This window comes from Kryptolebias marmoratus, linkage group LG2 (assembly GCF_001649575.2).
Source record: "Kryptolebias marmoratus isolate JLee-2015 linkage group LG2, ASM164957v2, whole genome shotgun sequence".
NCBI classification, from domain to species: domain Eukaryota; kingdom Metazoa; phylum Chordata; class Actinopteri; order Cyprinodontiformes; family Rivulidae; genus Kryptolebias; species Kryptolebias marmoratus.
Window position 1 is genome coordinate 18,783,780 of NC_051431.1, and position 19,192 is coordinate 18,802,971.

Sequence of the window (19,192 nt, forward strand, 5' to 3'; positions counted from 1 at the left end):
TTACTTTGCTCAAAATTTAATAATTGATGCTTCTTACTTGTAGTTGACAAATATGCCAATAAGACAAAACCATCAGTGTCTTTGGGAAATGCACAGCTGTTCGGTATTTGATAACCTATTCCTACCACCTGCCACAAACTCTTATTCAAATCCATACCCATTACAACAGATTGCAGAGTTTCTCCTCCTCCTCTGCATTTAAATATGAAAGGCTGGGAAATGAATAATAAAAGCTGTTTACTTGCATCATGTAGGGAGCACCCCCTTGTTTTAAATTTTTATTTTCTTGTGCTGTCAGACCCATGTGGTGATGTGACATACAAAGAATTTATTTTTCAGAGTTAATCTATCCTTATCTAAAACATTCGGAAGATGATTAAAGACAGCTCCGAGGATCTGAGAGACCACGATTTTAAAAACTGCCACAAAGTCAGGATCGGAGTCAATTTATCTTGTTACAGTAAGAAGCAGCTAATTGCCCTAGAGTCCAGATATTTTGAAAGGGGAAAAATAATCCTGGTCTGCCCATCTTTCTTAGGCTTTGGGTCGAAAATCAGAACTCTGCTGACTGATGAACCGCAGACAGTGAGCTCCAAACTACAGGACGATCCCACGCTCCCTTCGTCTGCCCCATTCCTTATTCTGTCAGCTTTAAGCCACCTATAACAGCCCTCTACCTACACAATCACAGCCAGTGATTACCTGTCACGCTGCCACGGATGGATGGGCAAGCACTGATACGTCTGACCCACTGAGAGAAAGAGATTTTGCAATTGTGTGTTTGTATATCTGACTGCAATGTGGGTGTATATGTGTGCCTGGGCAGGTCATCTGTCAGACTACTCTGTCCAGAGCTGAGTGGGTTTGGTTTGAGAGCCTGTTTGCACTATGCGTATCAGAGAGGCAGGGTGTAGAGCAAAAGCACCAAGTTCTGAGAGGATCAATGCCCTTTTTTTTAGTTTCAAGAGGTGAACATGGACATAGAGATGGATATGTGGATGTGGCTGTGTGTGTCCATGTGTATTACCAGTCAGGCTGCTGGTTGGCTCCTCTTCTGTGTCTGTAATAGTTAGTGATTTAACATCTATGCCCAAATCCAGTGATGGATGATGACTTTCAATTGGTGTTCTGCAAACACAACAAAAATTGTTTAATCAGTGAATAAAACAAGAAGAAACAAAAGAGCAACAGATTTTTTTTAAATCTTATTTAGTTTTTCTGGTCTTTTACCTTTTACCCAAAACTTGAATAGATGGATGGATGAATGGATGGAGAGGTAATATTCTGCTAAAGCTCCTTATAAACAGTACACTCCAATGCCAAAGACTAAAGTCTGACTGATGAGAGTCTTTTCACACAATAGAGATGCTTGTAGTTTATATCTTCTCTTCTCATTCACTGCTTAATACGATCAGCCCTAAAAAAATTGGATCATCTTTTTTTTTATCTTATGCTCCCAAATAACGTGCCATTTCTCAAACCAACAACCATTTATCTCTTCTCTCTACATAATACTTTATATGCAGTATCCTTATAAGCTATGGGCTGTTTCCATTTGGGACTTCACCAGAAAGCAATAAAGAGATACACTTTGCTGTTTTGGTCTGTACTGGCCTTGTACTCTTACATTCCTTTGGTGATAGGGTTTTGTATCTATCCTTGCTTACAGGCGATTATATTAAGAACTAAGTCTTGTTCTCCTCCCTACTGGATGAAATTACTCTCTGAGATCTAGAGAAGCAACACTGTATAAAACTATGTAGTGACATTTGTTTTTTCTCTCAAATATTAAAAAAGGAGTGCACCATAATTTACTGAAGTGTTGTTTAAAAACACATTATGAACCGTGACTGAATAGCAGATGGCATATTGATGTGATGTAGCCACACGTTTTAACAATTTGTCAGTGTTACTGGTAATGATCCAAACGCAGAGTTTTGACGTAGAAGACTTTACCCATGATGCATACCACCTCTGATAAAGCAAAAAATAGCTCAAGCACACATCTTAATTTTTTCTTAATGTATTATAAAGAACCCCCNCCCCCCCCCCCCCCCCCCTCCCATCAATCAGAACAGGTTTGACCATTGCAAATATGACTTTTTATATTTGCACAAAAATGTAAACTTTAGCTATGGCACACTCTGAAACAAGTCAAAATATTTGATTCAGACTTGTCATTCCTAACGTTATTTCAAAACACAAGTGACAGTAGGTGGAAAAAAAATAAACAGCACAGACAGAAGTGTGTAGATCTAAAGGCTCACTGGAGAAACTGTAAAAACAAGGAAGATGACTGACAAGCGAGAAGAAAACAATCACAGATTTTAGTTTTTTTCTGAAACGGTTGCTCAGAGACATCCTACTGTATACAAAAAAAAAACATTTTTTCTCAGAAAGTGAAAGCAAAACAGGTTTTCTTTTTTTCCTTCCTTTTCAGGCTATTCTTATTTTGACAAGTGTTCATTATTCTTTATTGTATGCAAACCTAATAGTATTCTGGATACCTTTCATGTCTCCAAGTGTGTTGGAAAAATTTTATGGATACGTTTATGAAGATTTTATCAAGATATACTAGAACTAGCGAAGGCCCACAAAGCCAGAAGTTGAAGCCGCAAAATGTGAGCGTTGCCTAGTGGGTGGGACTTTTGTATAAGGGTACAGCCCAACATTTCCAGGGCGCAGAAGCTGGCACCAAAAACACAACATGAGAGCTCAAAAACTGACTTTTTGGGTTTAATTATTAATGTCAAAGGTAGACTCTCAGTCATCCAGGACATGGTAAGTGACAATGGAAAAGGTTTCTTTTCTTGTTAGCGAAAGATGGTTTGCTCATGGGGAGTCTTCAAAAATCAATAAAGATCCGCACCATCTGAAGATATGCATTGCTCATTGTAAAGTAATGATTTTTTTTTTTTTTTTAACATAGATTTACACTGTTAAAGAAAGGTTAAAATTTTTGGACTGGCCATTAGACGAGACACAGTAAAACATCAAATTTGGTACTAAAGTTGTGGCGGCATTAAATCAAATTTTAAGAAATGCAGAAAAGGACCGGTTCACATCTCAGGCTGTGCAGACTTATTTCAGGGTTCAGTGCTCAGTGTTCAAACTCTGGCTCTTAATGGAAAGGTGAGCATTCACTTACCCTACCTGAGTCAGCTCAGGGAATCAGACTAGTGCTGCCTTGGTCACAAGCTTGCTTTCTATAACCTGCAGGCCATGCACAAATCTACCAAGGTGATAGAGTTTACGACTTTAATATAGCTGAGCACTTTTAGCAGATTCTTTAGAGCTCCCTCCTGCTCCACACTCCCTCCTTCTCCCACTCTTTTTTCCCATTATTATTGAAGCTTGTTAAAATTCAACCTCTCCTTCCTTCTTCCCTCTAGCCGGTAAGTCTCTCTGTCTCTCCATTAAGCTCTGCCACCATCACCGCTGCAGGCTCACTGCACTCCAGATTGGCTCTCTAGTCTATTCCAAAGTTAAAGGCTGCTACAGCTGGGGACTTGGAGCATTCCTGCTCAGACAGTGAGAAGGCCCAAAACTACACGCCTCTCTCCTTCCCGCTGACCTCCTCTCCAGTGGGATACCAAGACCAAAAGAAGCTGCTTAAATAAAGGTTGTAATAATGGGACCAGCAGAAGCCCAACCTGCAGGCAAAGTGCAGAGAAATTGTTTTGCACACTAGTGACCTATGTGGGCTGACTACGGAGAGGCAGGAGAGGCGCGTGCTGTGGTTATCAAAAAATTGTGTAATAAGAAAAAACGTGTGTGTTCACACAAAAGTGCAATTGTGTCCTGCCACTGGATATTGTAAGAGAAGGTGTGTGTTGCTAACAGATAAGCTTGAGAAGAAATCGTGTGTGTGTGCAAGTGCTCACATGTTTGCTCCTTGTTGTAGTGTGAGCCTCAACAGGTATTCACTCAATGACTGACTGTTAAAATGTTCATACAGATATTTTTTTTTAATGTTTAAAAAATGTACTTTGATATCATAGCTAGCTATGTGATAATTAGCATGTAAATCAGTCATTTTTAGGAGCTAGACAAAGTCATAACTTGATAGGTTGTGTTGTTCTAACAAGACTTTGGTTAATGACCAGATGTTTTTTGTTGGAAAAGGCAGAAAATGTGCAACACCTGTTTTGTCAGGTTCTAGAAACTGTAGAACAATACATGATATCACAGACAAATTAAAAGAAAATATAGTTTTTAATGAGCCTACTGCTTGAAGTCCACATCTGAAGCCTAAACAAGATCCAGAACATGTAATGCAATGCTGTGTTTGTAGGCAGCGTTGGAAAAATCAAGTCCACACATTGTACACAGTAGCTGTTTTGTTTTTCTCGCATGAAGCTGAATATTGACTTTTGAAAACACGTCCTCTGTACTAAAAAATATTCTATAGTGGGGTCTGGCGCAACATGTAAAAACTTCAGTGTAGAAATGTTTGTGTTTTGTTTGCAACACATGGAGAATGATAGATGAGGGTATCAACTTCCCAATAATAAAATCAATATTACACGTACAAGCACATATCCTCAATATTGACAAAAGACTCAAAAGCAATACACAGTCAAAAAAGTAAACAGCAAATGCCATCTGCACATCCACTTGTTACTAATATTCTGGACTGCCTACTCTATTCAAACCTAGGCTCATTTGCACACTGTTTGAACTCAGTGAATAATGTTTAGAAAATTTCTCAGCTGCAGTGAATGTTTGAAAATGGTTTCTTTGTTGTGCATGCATATTGTTAGACGTACCTGCGGTGCTTCTTCAGAAGCAATCTATCCATGTAGGTGAGGCTGTTTCCTGTAAACGCAATCTTGATGGTTAGCTTCTCTTCTGCTCCTTCTCCTCTTTGTCCTTCAGCTTCTCTGTCTGGAGGAAGGTCAGCCTGGGTCGCTGAGGCTGACACTAGTACTGAGAAAATATGGGGAAAGGGGACAACAAACACAACAACAAAAAAAATCTTGAGATAAGAAGAGGGAAAAATAGCCTAAGGGAAAGAAAAAGAGAAACAAAGCAAGAAGAGAAGGTAGGAAAACATCATTCTCAACACATCTCCTTCAACAAGTGAGAATCTACCTTGTCACCAGAATGAAAATGCCAAAACACAAACAGACAAGAGAAAGCCCCATGGGAATAGGAGGGGGGGAATTAAACAATATAAAAGCAACATGGTGAGTGCATGAGATGAAAAAGAAAGATAGAAGTAAGTAAAAGAAATGTTATGATTGTATTCCAGACACTTTGGCTACTTTAAATTGGGTCTTGGTGCCATTGGCTTGACAGAAATAATTAGGGCTAGAGGGGCTAGCAGCAATTTGCAGAGCAGAGCAAAGAGAGATGAGCAGAGTTTGACCAAGCAGTAAAGCAGAGAAAATAGGAAGTTTAATGATAAGCACAAACATACATATACACACACAACCTGGAATAAAAGTGCTAATAAAACACTCTCTGACACACAAACTGTCGCACATGCACAAATGTAAAAACTCATCATTTGTTGCAAGGCACAGGAAACACCTTACATGGTTTCCACATATACGCACAACAGAGGCCATTATTTCAACTAAACATCGCCACTCTCATTATCTCAGCATCCAAAGTCCTCCCACCCATTATCATTGCATTTGAAAGCCCTTTCTCCTCGACATTTATTGATATTGATTAACTGATCAGAACACAGACAGAAAGACTGGAGGAAGAGTAGATGTGGAGTAAATAAACAGGGTGAGATTGAGGAGGAGGTAAAATACGTGTTAGGCAGAGGTTAAACATTTAAAATTAATTTTTAGGTTTTCCCTCATGCATATATTCAATCTTTGTGATTTCCTCTGAGTTGGTGTTGCTTTAAAACTAAAATTTAGAAATCATGCCCCACACTCAGGCTATACACACGTTCCTTTATTTTATTTATTGGTGTTTCAGACCTCAGGCCTTCCCTCAGATCACTGACGAAAGCCTGAGGGCCTAAACATTTATAAATAAAGCGGAAACGCAAAAAAGAAAAAGAAAAAAACTGGAGTGTGCAGCACATTTTTTTTAACTTTTTTTTTTTTTTTAATCAGTTCTTAATGACCAGTTCCTCTCCCGCTAAGAGAAAATGTTTCTGTATGACCTCAGGAAAACTTAGGAAAACTTTAGTAAATGTACACTTCCTCTTCCTTTTCTTGACATCATAAATGCATGTTAAAGCTCTTGGTTTGAATCTGAGCTTGTTAAAGATCATCTGAGACAGAGTGGAAAACTGCCTAATGGTCTCATAAATCAATATATGATTTTTTTCTTTTTTTAAATAATAAATGCTGCATCCTCTGGGCTAAAGAGAAGGATCATCTGATTTGTTATCAGGGCACAGTTCAAATACCAGCATGTGTGTCGGTATATGGATGAATTACTGTATATGTTGTGGTTAATCTGCAAAGTTGTGAAGATAACATGAGGAAATATATTTAGGTTCAGCAGGAGCACGTGGTGACATTTGTCTTTTTCAGGAACAACGCTCTAAGGTCACCCCATTTAGTACATTATACTGGCAAAGTTATCTGCAGCTAAAGCCTTATATCAAATACAAAACATTTTACTTACAAAACAGCTGCATTTTGTCTCCTCAGAAATATCACTTGTGTTGCTAATGAAACAAGTGATCAAACACGCGGATCCCTAACACCATATCTATGCTGCTTACCTGGTCTGACAGGTTTCCACGTTCTACACAGAGGGATGAGTTGTCCTCCTCCATCCCGCTCCTCTTCTCTCCACTGCATCAGAGCCTCCTGAAAAGATCTTGCAGACTCTTCCTCACTGTACTCTCCACTAAGAAGAGAGGAACCCAGTCCTTCCTTCCCATCTTTGGTAACTCCCACCTTTTCCTCCTGACCGTCTTCCCCAAGCAATACCTACAACAAAAAGAATACCTCGTGAGTTTTAACAGATGGTCAAAGTGGGATGTAAAAATGTTATTACTACATCACTAATATAAATTTAACACTGCTCCCAAAAAAATGTTACTTTCTGATGCACAGGAAACAGCTTTTTGTGTCAGTATAACTAAATACCATATTTTTGTGTTGCTTAACATTCATTTGTTGATAACCGCATCTACACAGAGCTATAATATTGATCATTCAATTGGTAATTAAATTAGTTTAAAGAGCTCGGGTTTGACAAATATCAAGATCTCTAAATATCAGACAATTTTAAAAAAAATGATAGCAATACATAATGCAGCTTGGTACATGCTGGGTTTGTACCAAAAGTACCCAGTTTGTATTGGGTATGTACAGGGTATCAAGTCACTTCATAATCCAGCCCACTCTCTGGAGGTAACAAGTATGTACCCTGTGACTACCAGCTACCCTGTAAGTACCAATAGATTCAACACATTCATTGAGTGGGATATTTTAGAATGCCACTCAGTAAATGGAGAATCAAGATGTGGTAGTTACTCTGCTTCAGAAAACCCTTTATATTTTACTTTTAAGCCTCAAATTCACAGTGATAAGACAGCTTAATGATTTGTCCATCTGGATCCCCTTTTTTATTACAATAAAAAAATGTCTTTGGAATTTCCAAATGCAAATAAAAACTTTCAAGAAGCTGCAAGTGTTTTTAGTACGCCAAGACAATGGTAATGTGATTAGTGCTACATTCTTTTCAAACATATTTAAGAGTCTAAACTCAGATATAAGAAGTTTATATTTGTCAGACATTTCAGCTCTGGATCTGTATTTAGAACTCATTGATTTTTGAAACAAACAAGCCCAGTCAAACAAGTTACTGTGGCCGTTGCTTTGTGGTTTGCTGGCTCTAAGCATCTAGCTTTAAACATTTAAATTGAACTGTAGTTTGACATATTTAAAATCTTCTCCATACCTTCTGACCCCAGTGGTTTGAAATATCTGCTGTGTGTATGAGGCCAACTGGGCTCTGTGGTGTAAAGAGTATGAAATGTCAATCTAACTGTTCTTGCCAGACCTACACTGCTGGGGGGGGGGACTTTTTAGTCCAAAGGTACATGAAGTTCACAAGCTTGCCTTTAGATACAGCCTGTGGATATTGCGTCAATTAGGGCTTATTTGAAGTTCTTTCAGTTGAGTCACAGGGTGCAGAGGTAGGACTCAGACCGTGTAGAGGCTTGGTTGATATCTTTTTGCTGCAGTGCACTGGCAAGTGAACTAAAATCAGAGTGTAATTTTATCAACTGTGAATAGCCATAAAAATATATTAAGTTGTAATTAGTCATACACAGAAGCAGTTTTTGTTAATCAAATTAAATGCTACTATCCAAAACCTTTAAAAATACAGCTAAAATAGCACTGTATGACTATAATGACTATAGAGTAGTATTTATTAAAATAAAAAAATTGACTGCTCAAAGATTTGACAGCATAGTGCATAAATTAACAAGCAGTAAATTTGACAAAGTTCAAATAGCATTATTAGAGTTCATAAAAATCTGATCGTCATATGCAGAATATCTGCTGTTTTACAAAGAGCCATGGCTAATTTGGCTCCTATCCTGCTTTTTCTTAGATAAACATAAAACACAGTGCATACATTTCATTGATGGTGGTGACACAGAAACCAGGGGATATAGTATCTTCAGTGTTAAATATGGTATGTTCAGTATACGATTGTGTTCTCTGCTTGCATGTTTTGCATGTTTATTATTCATATACTGTAACCATGTGTATTTTGTATGTATGCCGCATATATAAAGGTGGTGTATCTTCATGCAGTTTTCAACTCAACCATCTATCACTAGTCAGCACTTACCAGGCTGCAGTCATTGTACATTTTTTCCATGTTTTTCATCAGTCTCTGTTCCTTTTTCAGGGTTCCCATCATTTTGTCTGGTTATTGCACTGGATGCGATGGTGTGATTGGAATCTGAGCTTTTACCGGAACTGGGATTAAAGGTACTGGGAAAGGAGCCAGAGATAATCTGTCCCTGGGAGCAGCTGACCATGTCTCGACTGCCCTCATGAGTCAGTAAGTCTGTCTGCAATATAAGCTCATAGGATATGATACCAGATCAGTGCTACTCCTAAAACTGAATGGCAGCACCTAACCGTTTAAATAATTAAGTAAATCTGGGATAAATGTGAAAAATAAATGCCTTTTTAAAGGCAGCTCATGAGTATTAACTGAAAGAAATTATTTCTCATAATTAAATCAGTGACAAAATTGTTTTTTTTTTAAATTTATTTTATACCAACAATTAGCAGCAGATGTCAGCCCAGTTACTAAATTTCAGTTTATTCTAAATCAATTCAATTCAGTCCAGTCCAAATTATTTTAAATTTAAATGATTAATTTCGATGTAACCTTATTTATGTTACGTAAATTCATAAACAGTTACCAAGCAAATCTCTAAATCAACTCAACACCCTCTATAAGACTTATGATTCTTCTGGTTAAATAAAGGTTACATTTGTATCAAAATAATCAAGTAAAATGCAATGGATGGTGTTGACAGTGGGGAGGAAAATCTCATTTTAGAGTCCTCACTGGAAGACCTCCAGATGAACCAGACTCAGGGACAGTGAACTGCTCTGCTAGGAAAACGTGACACCAAAAAATCTTTAAGAAACAATGAAACTTGGCTTTACGTGCAAAAAGAAAGAGTTGAAAATCAATTCTGATTTTTACAGGGAGTCAATAAAGAGTACCATTGACAGACATGATCTTCTCCCATCAAAACTCTCACTGCAGCCTTTTAAATTAGATGGAGATTTTTCAGAAAAACATTGAGACAGTTGTTAATTAACAAGTATCAGTAGCTCACCATAGAATTAACACAACTGTTTTGTATCACTGAGAAAAAAACTTCTTAATTTTGAAAATAATACATTAAATTACTCCTAAACACCTCTTCTACCATACACTGCGTATTTAAATGACATATATGGGTCAAAAATAATTAAAAGAATCTTGTCAATTCGTACAAGAAGCCAACTTAGTGCCATCTAGATTAATTATATAATATTTTGCTGAGAGCCAGTAAATGTAATCAACAAGAATTAGCGTTCCTATTGTAAAACAGCAGACAAGAGATTTAGCACTCACAACTTTTACACAAATTAAAAGTGATAAATACCAAGCAAGCCCTATTTGAAGTACACTGATGGCATAAAGGCAATGAGATAATGCCACTGTAGGCAGCTTTCATGACCCCATTTAGAGGGTAAATCCTAATCATTTTAAGTGCTTGCACCTACATCCCTGGCATGACCTTGAAAGTCAATACAGAGAACTCAATTTTATGGAGTTAAAGTATGCATCTAATTTTTATCTACACAAATTAACAATGACTCTGTGCAGAGAGACACTACTAGTAGTAGTATCATTGTTATTGATATGCTACCCTGTAGAAAAATGTGGGTTAATAAGTTTTTTGACAACAACCCTAGTTTGTTACACACATTTATTTTTATTCTATTGACAAAGAATAGAGCAGATGAACTCTTTGAGCACTTATATTAAAATTTGTACAGTTCTAAATGCAACACACATAGCATTGTGAAGGTGGGGCTGGCCTTACTTTCACTCCACCCTGTGGAGTAAAAGCTCCTTTTTTTTTTTAAACATGTACCTTAGACACGTTTTCAGGTATTAATGGATTGAAAAAAGTTCATATTTGTAGTCATTTAAGCAATTCATATGGTGACTGCAGGATTTAGTCTGTAGGATCCAGACACAGAAAGTGAATTCAGACAATGTTTTGTATCTTTTGTTTAACCTCAAGATCAAGTCAGACAACCTTTGTGTGTCCATACCTTCACTGGCTGGACGATGAGAGTATCCGAATGATCATTAATGCCATGGAGTGGCACACTTTTCACAGCTCTTTAAAATCTGACAAACCTGCAGCTTAGCTGTCCTCTGATATAATCAACCACCTGATAAAACAGCATCTATGAGTACTCTTCTGGTTTGTCTGTGGAGCTAAACTGGCAGCACTGAACCATTCTGAAGTCTGATACTGTAAACATACTTCATAATGGCTTTATTGAAAACACCTGCAGTTGGACCTGTAGCAGCCTAACAGATATCCACACCGCCTGAAAAGATTCTGTAGGACACAAGAAACAGATCAAGTGTTGCAAAAAAGAATCAGGCAATCTTTGTGATAACTTACAGGTTTAACTAAAATTTAAAAAACAAAAAGAAAACTTTTTTTTTTAGTGGAAAATCTGTCACTCAATTGGGCATTTAAAAAAAAAAAACTCCTGAAGACAATATTCTGCTGACAACATCTGACATTTACTTCTGCAGGGAAGAAGCAGTGTTTTAATGTTTGTATCAATGTTAATAATTGTAAATGTCTAACTGGGCAAAACTGAAACTTGTGCCTAATCTGAAACATTTCTCCTTGCATCTGTAAAACAAAACGCAGCTCATTAAATGATATTCCTCGTGGGTTTAATTTAATATTTAGTGCTAAACTTTCTTGTGGTAATGACATTTTTTAGAATCAAGTCTTCATGTTCACAGAATTCCATACATCTGGCAAAATTACTTTCTATTCTTAAGACTGTCTAATGGCAAATGTCTGCATCAAAAACAGACAGAAAGAACAAACAGAAAATTGCTTGCGTTTCCTTTTTTTCAGACCACTTTCTAGTTGTGTTTACAGGTGCACTTTGATGAAAACTGAAGGCCTTTGAGTGTCTAAAACAAAGAGCTTGTCAGATAATCTAACAGCAGCTGAAACCCCCTTTGTGTTAGTGTAATTGTAGTGTAGTCAGTCCAACTCACAAATATACAATCCAGAAATCAAACACAATGACTACATGCACAGATGTATGAGAGTAGATATGGCTTTAAACTTTTCTATCAAGGTCACAATTTTCCATTTTCAAACAGCCTTTTTGGTTTTCTTGAGAGCAGCTTCTTAAAAATGCCCAGAGTTATCACAATATATTATCAACATATAGTTGAAAAGTCAATTAAATTATGTGCTAATGTTTGCCGTCTCAAACATTTTTCTTTGACCTTAATTGAAAAAGTCATATGAGAGAGATAAAGAGAAAAACATTTGAAATTTAGTCATCAAATCACTTCTACTTTTGGCTAAAATCTGGTTTCGCTGTAATAAAACTATAACTGCATAAAGACAGACTACAAAAACCCTAGTGTACATTCTCCCTGTGTTTTTACATTCAGACTTTATGAACCTGTAAATTAAAAACATACTGGCACCTCTTCTAAATAGAGATACTTTCACTAAAATTAGTTCTAGTTGTTAACCAGCATCTTCTACCTGACAGTTTAAAATATATAAAAGGAAAAAAATCAATTAAAAATACCTTAGGAGCGCTATAGAGTAGACGTGTTGCGTGGTTTGGCTTTGTGCTTTTTGGGCTTTGTTCTTTTCATGTGCTAAAGCACACACAGCATCACAAAATAATTGCTTTCAGATTTATTTATTTGTTTATCTTCAGTTGTAATAGAGTTATGGATTCAATGTAGTAGAAACTGGATTGTTAAAGTAGTATGACAAAAAGTTAAATTACCATTGAACAGCGATAAAAAAAATTAAACCGATTGCAAACGTTGGTTAAAAACAATGCAGGAAAAAACAACAGCATAATAATTAAATAGGCTCAATTAAATGTCAATTTAAATATTGCTGCACAGTTATATAAGACCTGTCAATGCTGTGCTATTCCCAACATGCCACGCCCATTTGTTACCCCATATGGTTTCAGCTTAATAAAGAAAATGACTAATTATTGAACTTTAATTGAACCAGCTTTATGTATGTGTGTGTCTGTGTGTGAAAGGCTGAACACACAAACCGATGAGGTACACAAGAAAGCCTTCACTCATCGTAATGATGAAATTAATATTCTTTTTGTTTTCTTTTTGTCTTTTCCTCCATCATTCTTTTCAAAGAAAATCAAACAGGATTAGGATGGGAGGGAGCGAAATATGCCTGCGTCAGCTGCATGAGCATAATCCCCAGTCTTTATATCCTGCCAAAATACACAGTTTTGCATTACTAGTGGCTAAAGTGAGGATAGAAATCAAGAGGAACATTGGAGAGATACAGAGAGAAAGAGAGTTGTCTACTTTGGCTTCAAGGAGCTTTTCGGTGCTGTCTTTTTGTTTTTGTCCATGTGCATGGCTTTGTCCCATCATGTTGGCTCCCAAATTTATTTTTTGTGTGTCAACCCAACCAGTAGTCAAGTATGAACAAAATAATTGAACAGAGAGCCTCAGCAATAATATAAACAAAAATATTGCATATAAATAAAGCAATGTTCAATCACAAAATGAATATGAGTGGTTAAGGAATTTTCTGCAGCTACTACTGGATAGATATGGCATTCAAGACAAGATATTGGTTTAATTTCAAACATACAGTACAGCTGGGACAAAACACAAGCCACTCAAAAGCCAGAAAAATATGAAGTATTGTAACTACGTACATACGTACATACATACATACATACATACATACATACATACATACATACATACATACATACATACATACATACATACATACATACATACATACATACATACACACACACACACACACACACACAACTTGCTGAAGTTCAAACAGGGCATCAGAACGGGGAAAAAAAAGAGGATTTAGGTGACTTTGAATGTGGTGTAGTTGTTGGTGCCAGACAGGCTGGTCTGAGTATTTCAGAAACTAATGATCTGCACGGATTTTTACACACAACAATCTCTAGGGTTTAAAGAGAATGGTCAAAAAAAAAAAAAAGAAAATATTCAGTGGCAGTTGTGTGGACAAAAAAAGCCTTGTTAATGTCAGGGGTCAGAGGACAGTGGGCAGACTGGTTCAGTATGACATAAAAGCACCAGTGGCTCAAATAAACAAACAAAGATATGGAGGCAACATGTATATACATGGGGGGGGTGAGTGGGTCGGTGTGTATAAAATACATCCCTCTATTGATTAATTTAATCCTAGTCAGGGGGTTACATGCATGTTTTTAGACTGTGGGAGGAAAAAACCAGGATACTGACAAAAAACCTAAGCATGCTCAAAAGGGGAGAACATGCGAACTCACACACATTCAAACAGAAAGGCCCCAGCTGTGATTAAAAACCTGACATTGTCTAGCTGTGATGTGACAGCACTTATCCCAACAGTGCTGTGATGGCCATAAAGAACTAATTTATTTGATATATTCATTCATCCATTTTCTTTACCAGCTTCTCCTTTCCGGGTCAAGGAAAGCTGGTGCAGGGGACACCCTGGACAGGTTGCAAGTCCAGCAGATTGAGACAGATGAGACAAACAACCATTCATGCTTTTACTCACACCTAGGGAGAATTTAGAGTTACCAAATAACCTAACCTGCATGTTTTTGGTCTGTGGGAGGAAACCAGAGTACCCAGAGTAAACCTACACATTCATGGGGAGAACATGTAAAGTCCTCCCAGAAAGACCCATGGCTCGGAGGTGATCCTGCAACCTCCTTGCTAGGTGGTGACAGCACTTTTCACACCAGTATTGGAGCCCTTATAAAGAAGTAGTTAATTATTTGATATAGAGAAAAATAAATATAAAAATGAAAGAAGGTGGAAGGGGTGTTTCCAAAAAAAAAAGATACACACAACTATATTTTTTCCTGGTCTCTTGAAACTACAGTTGACTTTCTTAACTTGTTTAATTTTGGAGACAATTTCTGTTTGGTCTCACACCCAAAAGGGCAATAAGATTATGAGTCATCTGATTATCACCTAGCATATCAGAATGTCTCTTAAGTATGTTTTAGAAGTGGTATCTAGCCTGGAATCCCTGCCCAAAGATCACAGAGGGCATCTGATGTTTTCACTGGACAGACTTTATCAAAATTCTTTTGCAGATGTACAAGATATTAATATTACTGGATTATCAAAAAAATCTGTGAAGATTATGTACATCAAACCCAGCTGCTACACGCAGATCAACCTCTTAAAAGAGCATGTGGGTTTTATCAAAGAAATAAAATAAAAAAGCTTCAGTAAAAACTGTCGGGGAATATGTTTTTGATTAAACTGCATTCCTTGCGTACAGATTTACCGTTTACAATGAGACCAACAAAATATTTACCATTACAGGTCTAGCATTCCTTGAAGAAATGCATATTGCCTGTCACCTTCATGGCATAGTTTTAAACAAAAGTCACAAAGTTCAAGCTGTTTTGGTCAAACTTTGTGAATGAAATTATTCAGAATCGTATGTGTTATTGTGAGATCTTGCAAGGTGTTAGTGATCAGAGATAGTTGGGGATGACTATCTGCAGCTGCCATGTAAAATTTATCCCAGTATTTGTACATTTGACCCATTTTTGTCTAAGCTGTGGTGGTCATCTTGAATGGGATCTCTCCAAATGTTAATGAGCTGTAGATGTACGTTCTGACAGTTTCACTAAAGTCTATCCACTGTTTAATAAAATATTTTGCTCACAGAAATATAGCCTTAAGTCTTAGTTTATGTTAACGTTTTAAAGGTGTTAAGCAAAGATGTTGTGCAATGTGTAGCAATCAGAGTATGTGTAAGGGGATCATGCTCTACTACTACCACAATGCATTTTTGGTCAATACCAGCAGAATTCTTGTACTGTAAGCCTGCCAGCTATGTCCACAAAAAAACACGAAAGCAATCCAGGCTGTTTGCATCTGGTAGCTGTTAGAAAACTATGTACAGAAACATCACTATAGTGTATTCAAGTCATGTATTTGTAGAAAAGGTTTACTGTGTTAAAGTTAAATTAGGCTGATATGTCGACTTCTTTCCTCTACTGTTCTGCAGCTATAAATATGTGATGCAATGCAATCGGTTACTGTGCAAATTAAGTTTACATTTGTCAGTTATGTCTTTTTATTGGCATTTATTTTTGCTAAATAAAAGATTAAATACAGTCATGGTGGATAAACTTAGTGCTGCATTAAAGAAATAACTGCCATTTTCTACCTTGTCTTTTATTTTTGAAGACTGCTGTTGCCTATCCTTGGAAGAAGGATGAGTAACAAAAAATCCATCCTCTCTATTATGATAATTTACTTGACAAGCAGTTTAATAGATAATAGACGTGTGTAAAATCTACTTTCAACGGAATTATTATTTATTATTTCGTTTACATTTAGTAACCAAACATGGAATTAGACTTCAATGAAATTTGTTTATGTCAAACATGCTTTCTTATGAAGAAATATCACCTGGTATTTCTCCACAATCTGAAATGTATAGTCGTCCATCTTCAGAAATGTAACTGTATGTTAGATATACTGAGCTGTACTCCAAGAAGATTTTATTGAAATACACTTACTGGCAAAATTGTTAAGCACCCATAAGGAGTGGTTGCATTTAATGTCATGTGACAGTGTTGGAATGATTACAGTATCAGATCCAAAAAGTAACAGAGTTGGCAGTACTGGCACACTGCTGGTCCCATGTCAGTTGGGTGTGGTCCCAGTTCAGGTCTGTATATAAACAGTAATTTAGTGTAAAACGGAGTCACAGCTGTTGTATCCTCTCCTGCAGCAAGTCAGTCCACAGCTGCTGTAGCAAGCCCTTGAGATTTTTCAGCTCAGCACTTGGTTGAAGTTGACATCCAGGACGATACCACATGTGCTTGATTGAGGAAAGAAAGGAACCTGGCTGGCCACAGGAGGACCTCAAAAGATGCAAGCAGTCCATGTACTACTGTGAATGGGTGTTGTCTTTTTAAAAGACAATACCTGGGTGCTTTTTCAAGACAAGTAAGACTTGCAAATGCAGGATGTCACTGATGTGGCACTGTGCTGTCAAAGTACCCAGAGTCGCTTCCATGGTAAATGGACTGTACTTATATAGTGCCTTTCTAGCCAACCAGGCCACTCAAAGCGCTTTACAACATAATCTGTACTCATTTACCAATACACACACACATTAATACAGCACTCTACTACATCTCTACAAAACTCATCTGAATAAATTATTCTATAGAGTCTAATCAGGGCTTTAAACTCCATTCATACACCAATGGGGCACACATCAGAGGCAGTGAGGGGTTCAGTGTCTTGCCCAGGGACACTGCTGCCAGGAATCAAACCTCCAACTCTCTCATTGGAGGACGACCACTCTAACCACTGAGCCACAGCAACAGCTCAATGCCAGGAGTAACACTGGTGTATGTTTTTACACTACTAGCAGGATTTGTCGATTCCCCTATGCGCAGCTATACACACACATAATAGCTATCCATGGTAAAGAAAACACAGATTCATCTTAGAACAAGATATAACACCAGTCATCATCAATCTCTGGTGAGCCTGTAGTCCAGCTAATGCCAGATATTGTTAGATGGTGTGAGATGATATGGGCTGTTGTAAAAAGTTCAATACCTGTGCCTGGATGAAAAGTCCAGAGGTCATAGGGTTCATCCTTGGTGCACAATATAATAATTCACCTTTGGTGTGGTCTGTCTTGGTTGGCTGGAACCTTCATAACAAGTGTTTTTGGCCCTTATGTAACAACTGGTTCCAACATGTACATCCCACATTGTGGGCAATTGCATGATAAAACCACCTGACAAACCCACAATAAAGTCTTTATAAAACTCTGTCAAGTGCTGGCAATGCTGTCTAAAACATTTATAAAGCCTCCTCTGTGTCTGGTGACCTTCACTAACTGGTTTCAATGATTGTCAGATGCTACAGCAACTGCCTGATAACACTATCACTCCTCTTGTGATGTCACCACTTCTGCCCTCTGGTGACTGTTCTAGATGCACCAGCTCCTTGCAAATCAAATCATTTATATGTCCATCACTGTTCTGAATCTGTATCAAATTGCATTCAAATCAGACCATTCCTTATTGGTGTTTTGTTTTTGTTTTGTTTTTTGTCAGTGAGTGTAAAATAAATCATATGGGTTACTATTAACATATAACAATATATTTTTGAGCTCTGTTTCATTTTAATATATTTAAAATGTACCCACATAATTACTTAGACTAGCTTTGTCTCGTGTGCTTCCCTTTCTTCTGTTCCTTTCACACTTGGGTTGTGTTTGTGTCTTACTGTAAAAATGATAGCTGCTTACAAAGAGGGTACATGTCAACCGAGTTTATAGAAGGATGCAAGCTGGAGCGTGCATGTCAACATGCAAGTCTGTAATCACATGCAAAATTACTGCAACTGATTTATTTTACTTTTCTGTCTCAGCAAGGTTAGCTTTGCTGTTGAAGACGCTCTTAAAGAACCTTCAGAGAAGAATGATTAAAACCAAAGGAGAACACAACTGGTAAAGACATAGTTTAAAGCATCTGTAAAAGAAGAGACAGGATGACAGAAACTAAGAGAGGAAATAGACTTGACTCACATGTGACCATGCTCACCTGAATGGGGATAGCGCTGTGGAGCTTCAGTGTCCCCTTCTGGTGACATCTGGAAAAGCAGTCTGTGCAGTGGTTTTCAGTGCCTTCAGAACACATCTAGAACAAAAAGAGAAAAAAAATCAGTTTGTGTTTGCACATGGGGGGTATACATTATGAGTATGGCAGACAGAGAGCCTGTATGAATTAGATGGAGATAAACATTTGTGTATTCACATGAGCAGAAAATCTTTAAAAATGCTAAGTGTGCATACCGTGCAGGTTCACATTCATTTAACTTTCTGCAGTGGAAGGCTAAAAAATCCTGTTTAAGATTTAAACCTAAATCCGGATATCTCTCTGTCCTCTTACCTCATCCTTGCCATACAAACTTTGACAGAAGGGATGAATATTGAAATGGGTTCTCTGGCAAGATAATGCTAAAATGTTTGTGTTGCGTGTGTGTAAGAGAATGCAAGGGAACATGTGACTGTGTGTACATGTACAACATGCCCTCACAATAAGGTTTATGTGTGTGCCTCATATGCATGTGTGGGTGCGAATGCATCTTAAGGGAAGTCATTATCATTTCTTTCTCAAAAAATCGTAGAGTTTTAGTGGTGGAGAAAAAGTCCTTGCATCAGCAGCTTTGGGAGATATGTCTGGACCAGGTTGTTAGAGCACACAGGCAAAGCCAGGAGAATTGGAGACACAAAAATAGAAGGGTCGAAGGGCCAAAAGGACCAGGCTTTTAAACCTTAAACCGAATAAAAGAAGGAATAAATAATTTACTTGCTTCTTCTTATTTTCCATGTCCCCCCACAGCCACCTCCCACCCCCTACCCACG

The 19,192-nt window shown here is 37.5% G+C and overlaps 1 protein-coding gene across 1 annotated transcript in view; it reads right to left on the reverse strand.

Annotated features, from left to right (window-relative positions):
- zbbx (zinc finger, B-box domain containing) overlaps window positions 1–19,192 on the reverse strand; it is a 51,038-nt gene that overhangs the window by 20,438 nt on the left and 11,408 nt on the right. Inside the window, exons 6-9 of the mRNA XM_017423951.2 lie at window positions 18,369–18,464; window positions 6,701–6,911; window positions 4,770–4,929; window positions 1,028–1,128 (exon numbers count right to left, since the gene is read on the reverse strand). Coding sequence (XP_017279440.2) covers window positions 1,028–1,128; window positions 4,770–4,929; window positions 6,701–6,911; window positions 18,369–18,464 — 568 coding nt within the window. The remainder of the gene's footprint in view (window positions 1–1,027; window positions 1,129–4,769; window positions 4,930–6,700; window positions 6,912–18,368; window positions 18,465–19,192) is intronic.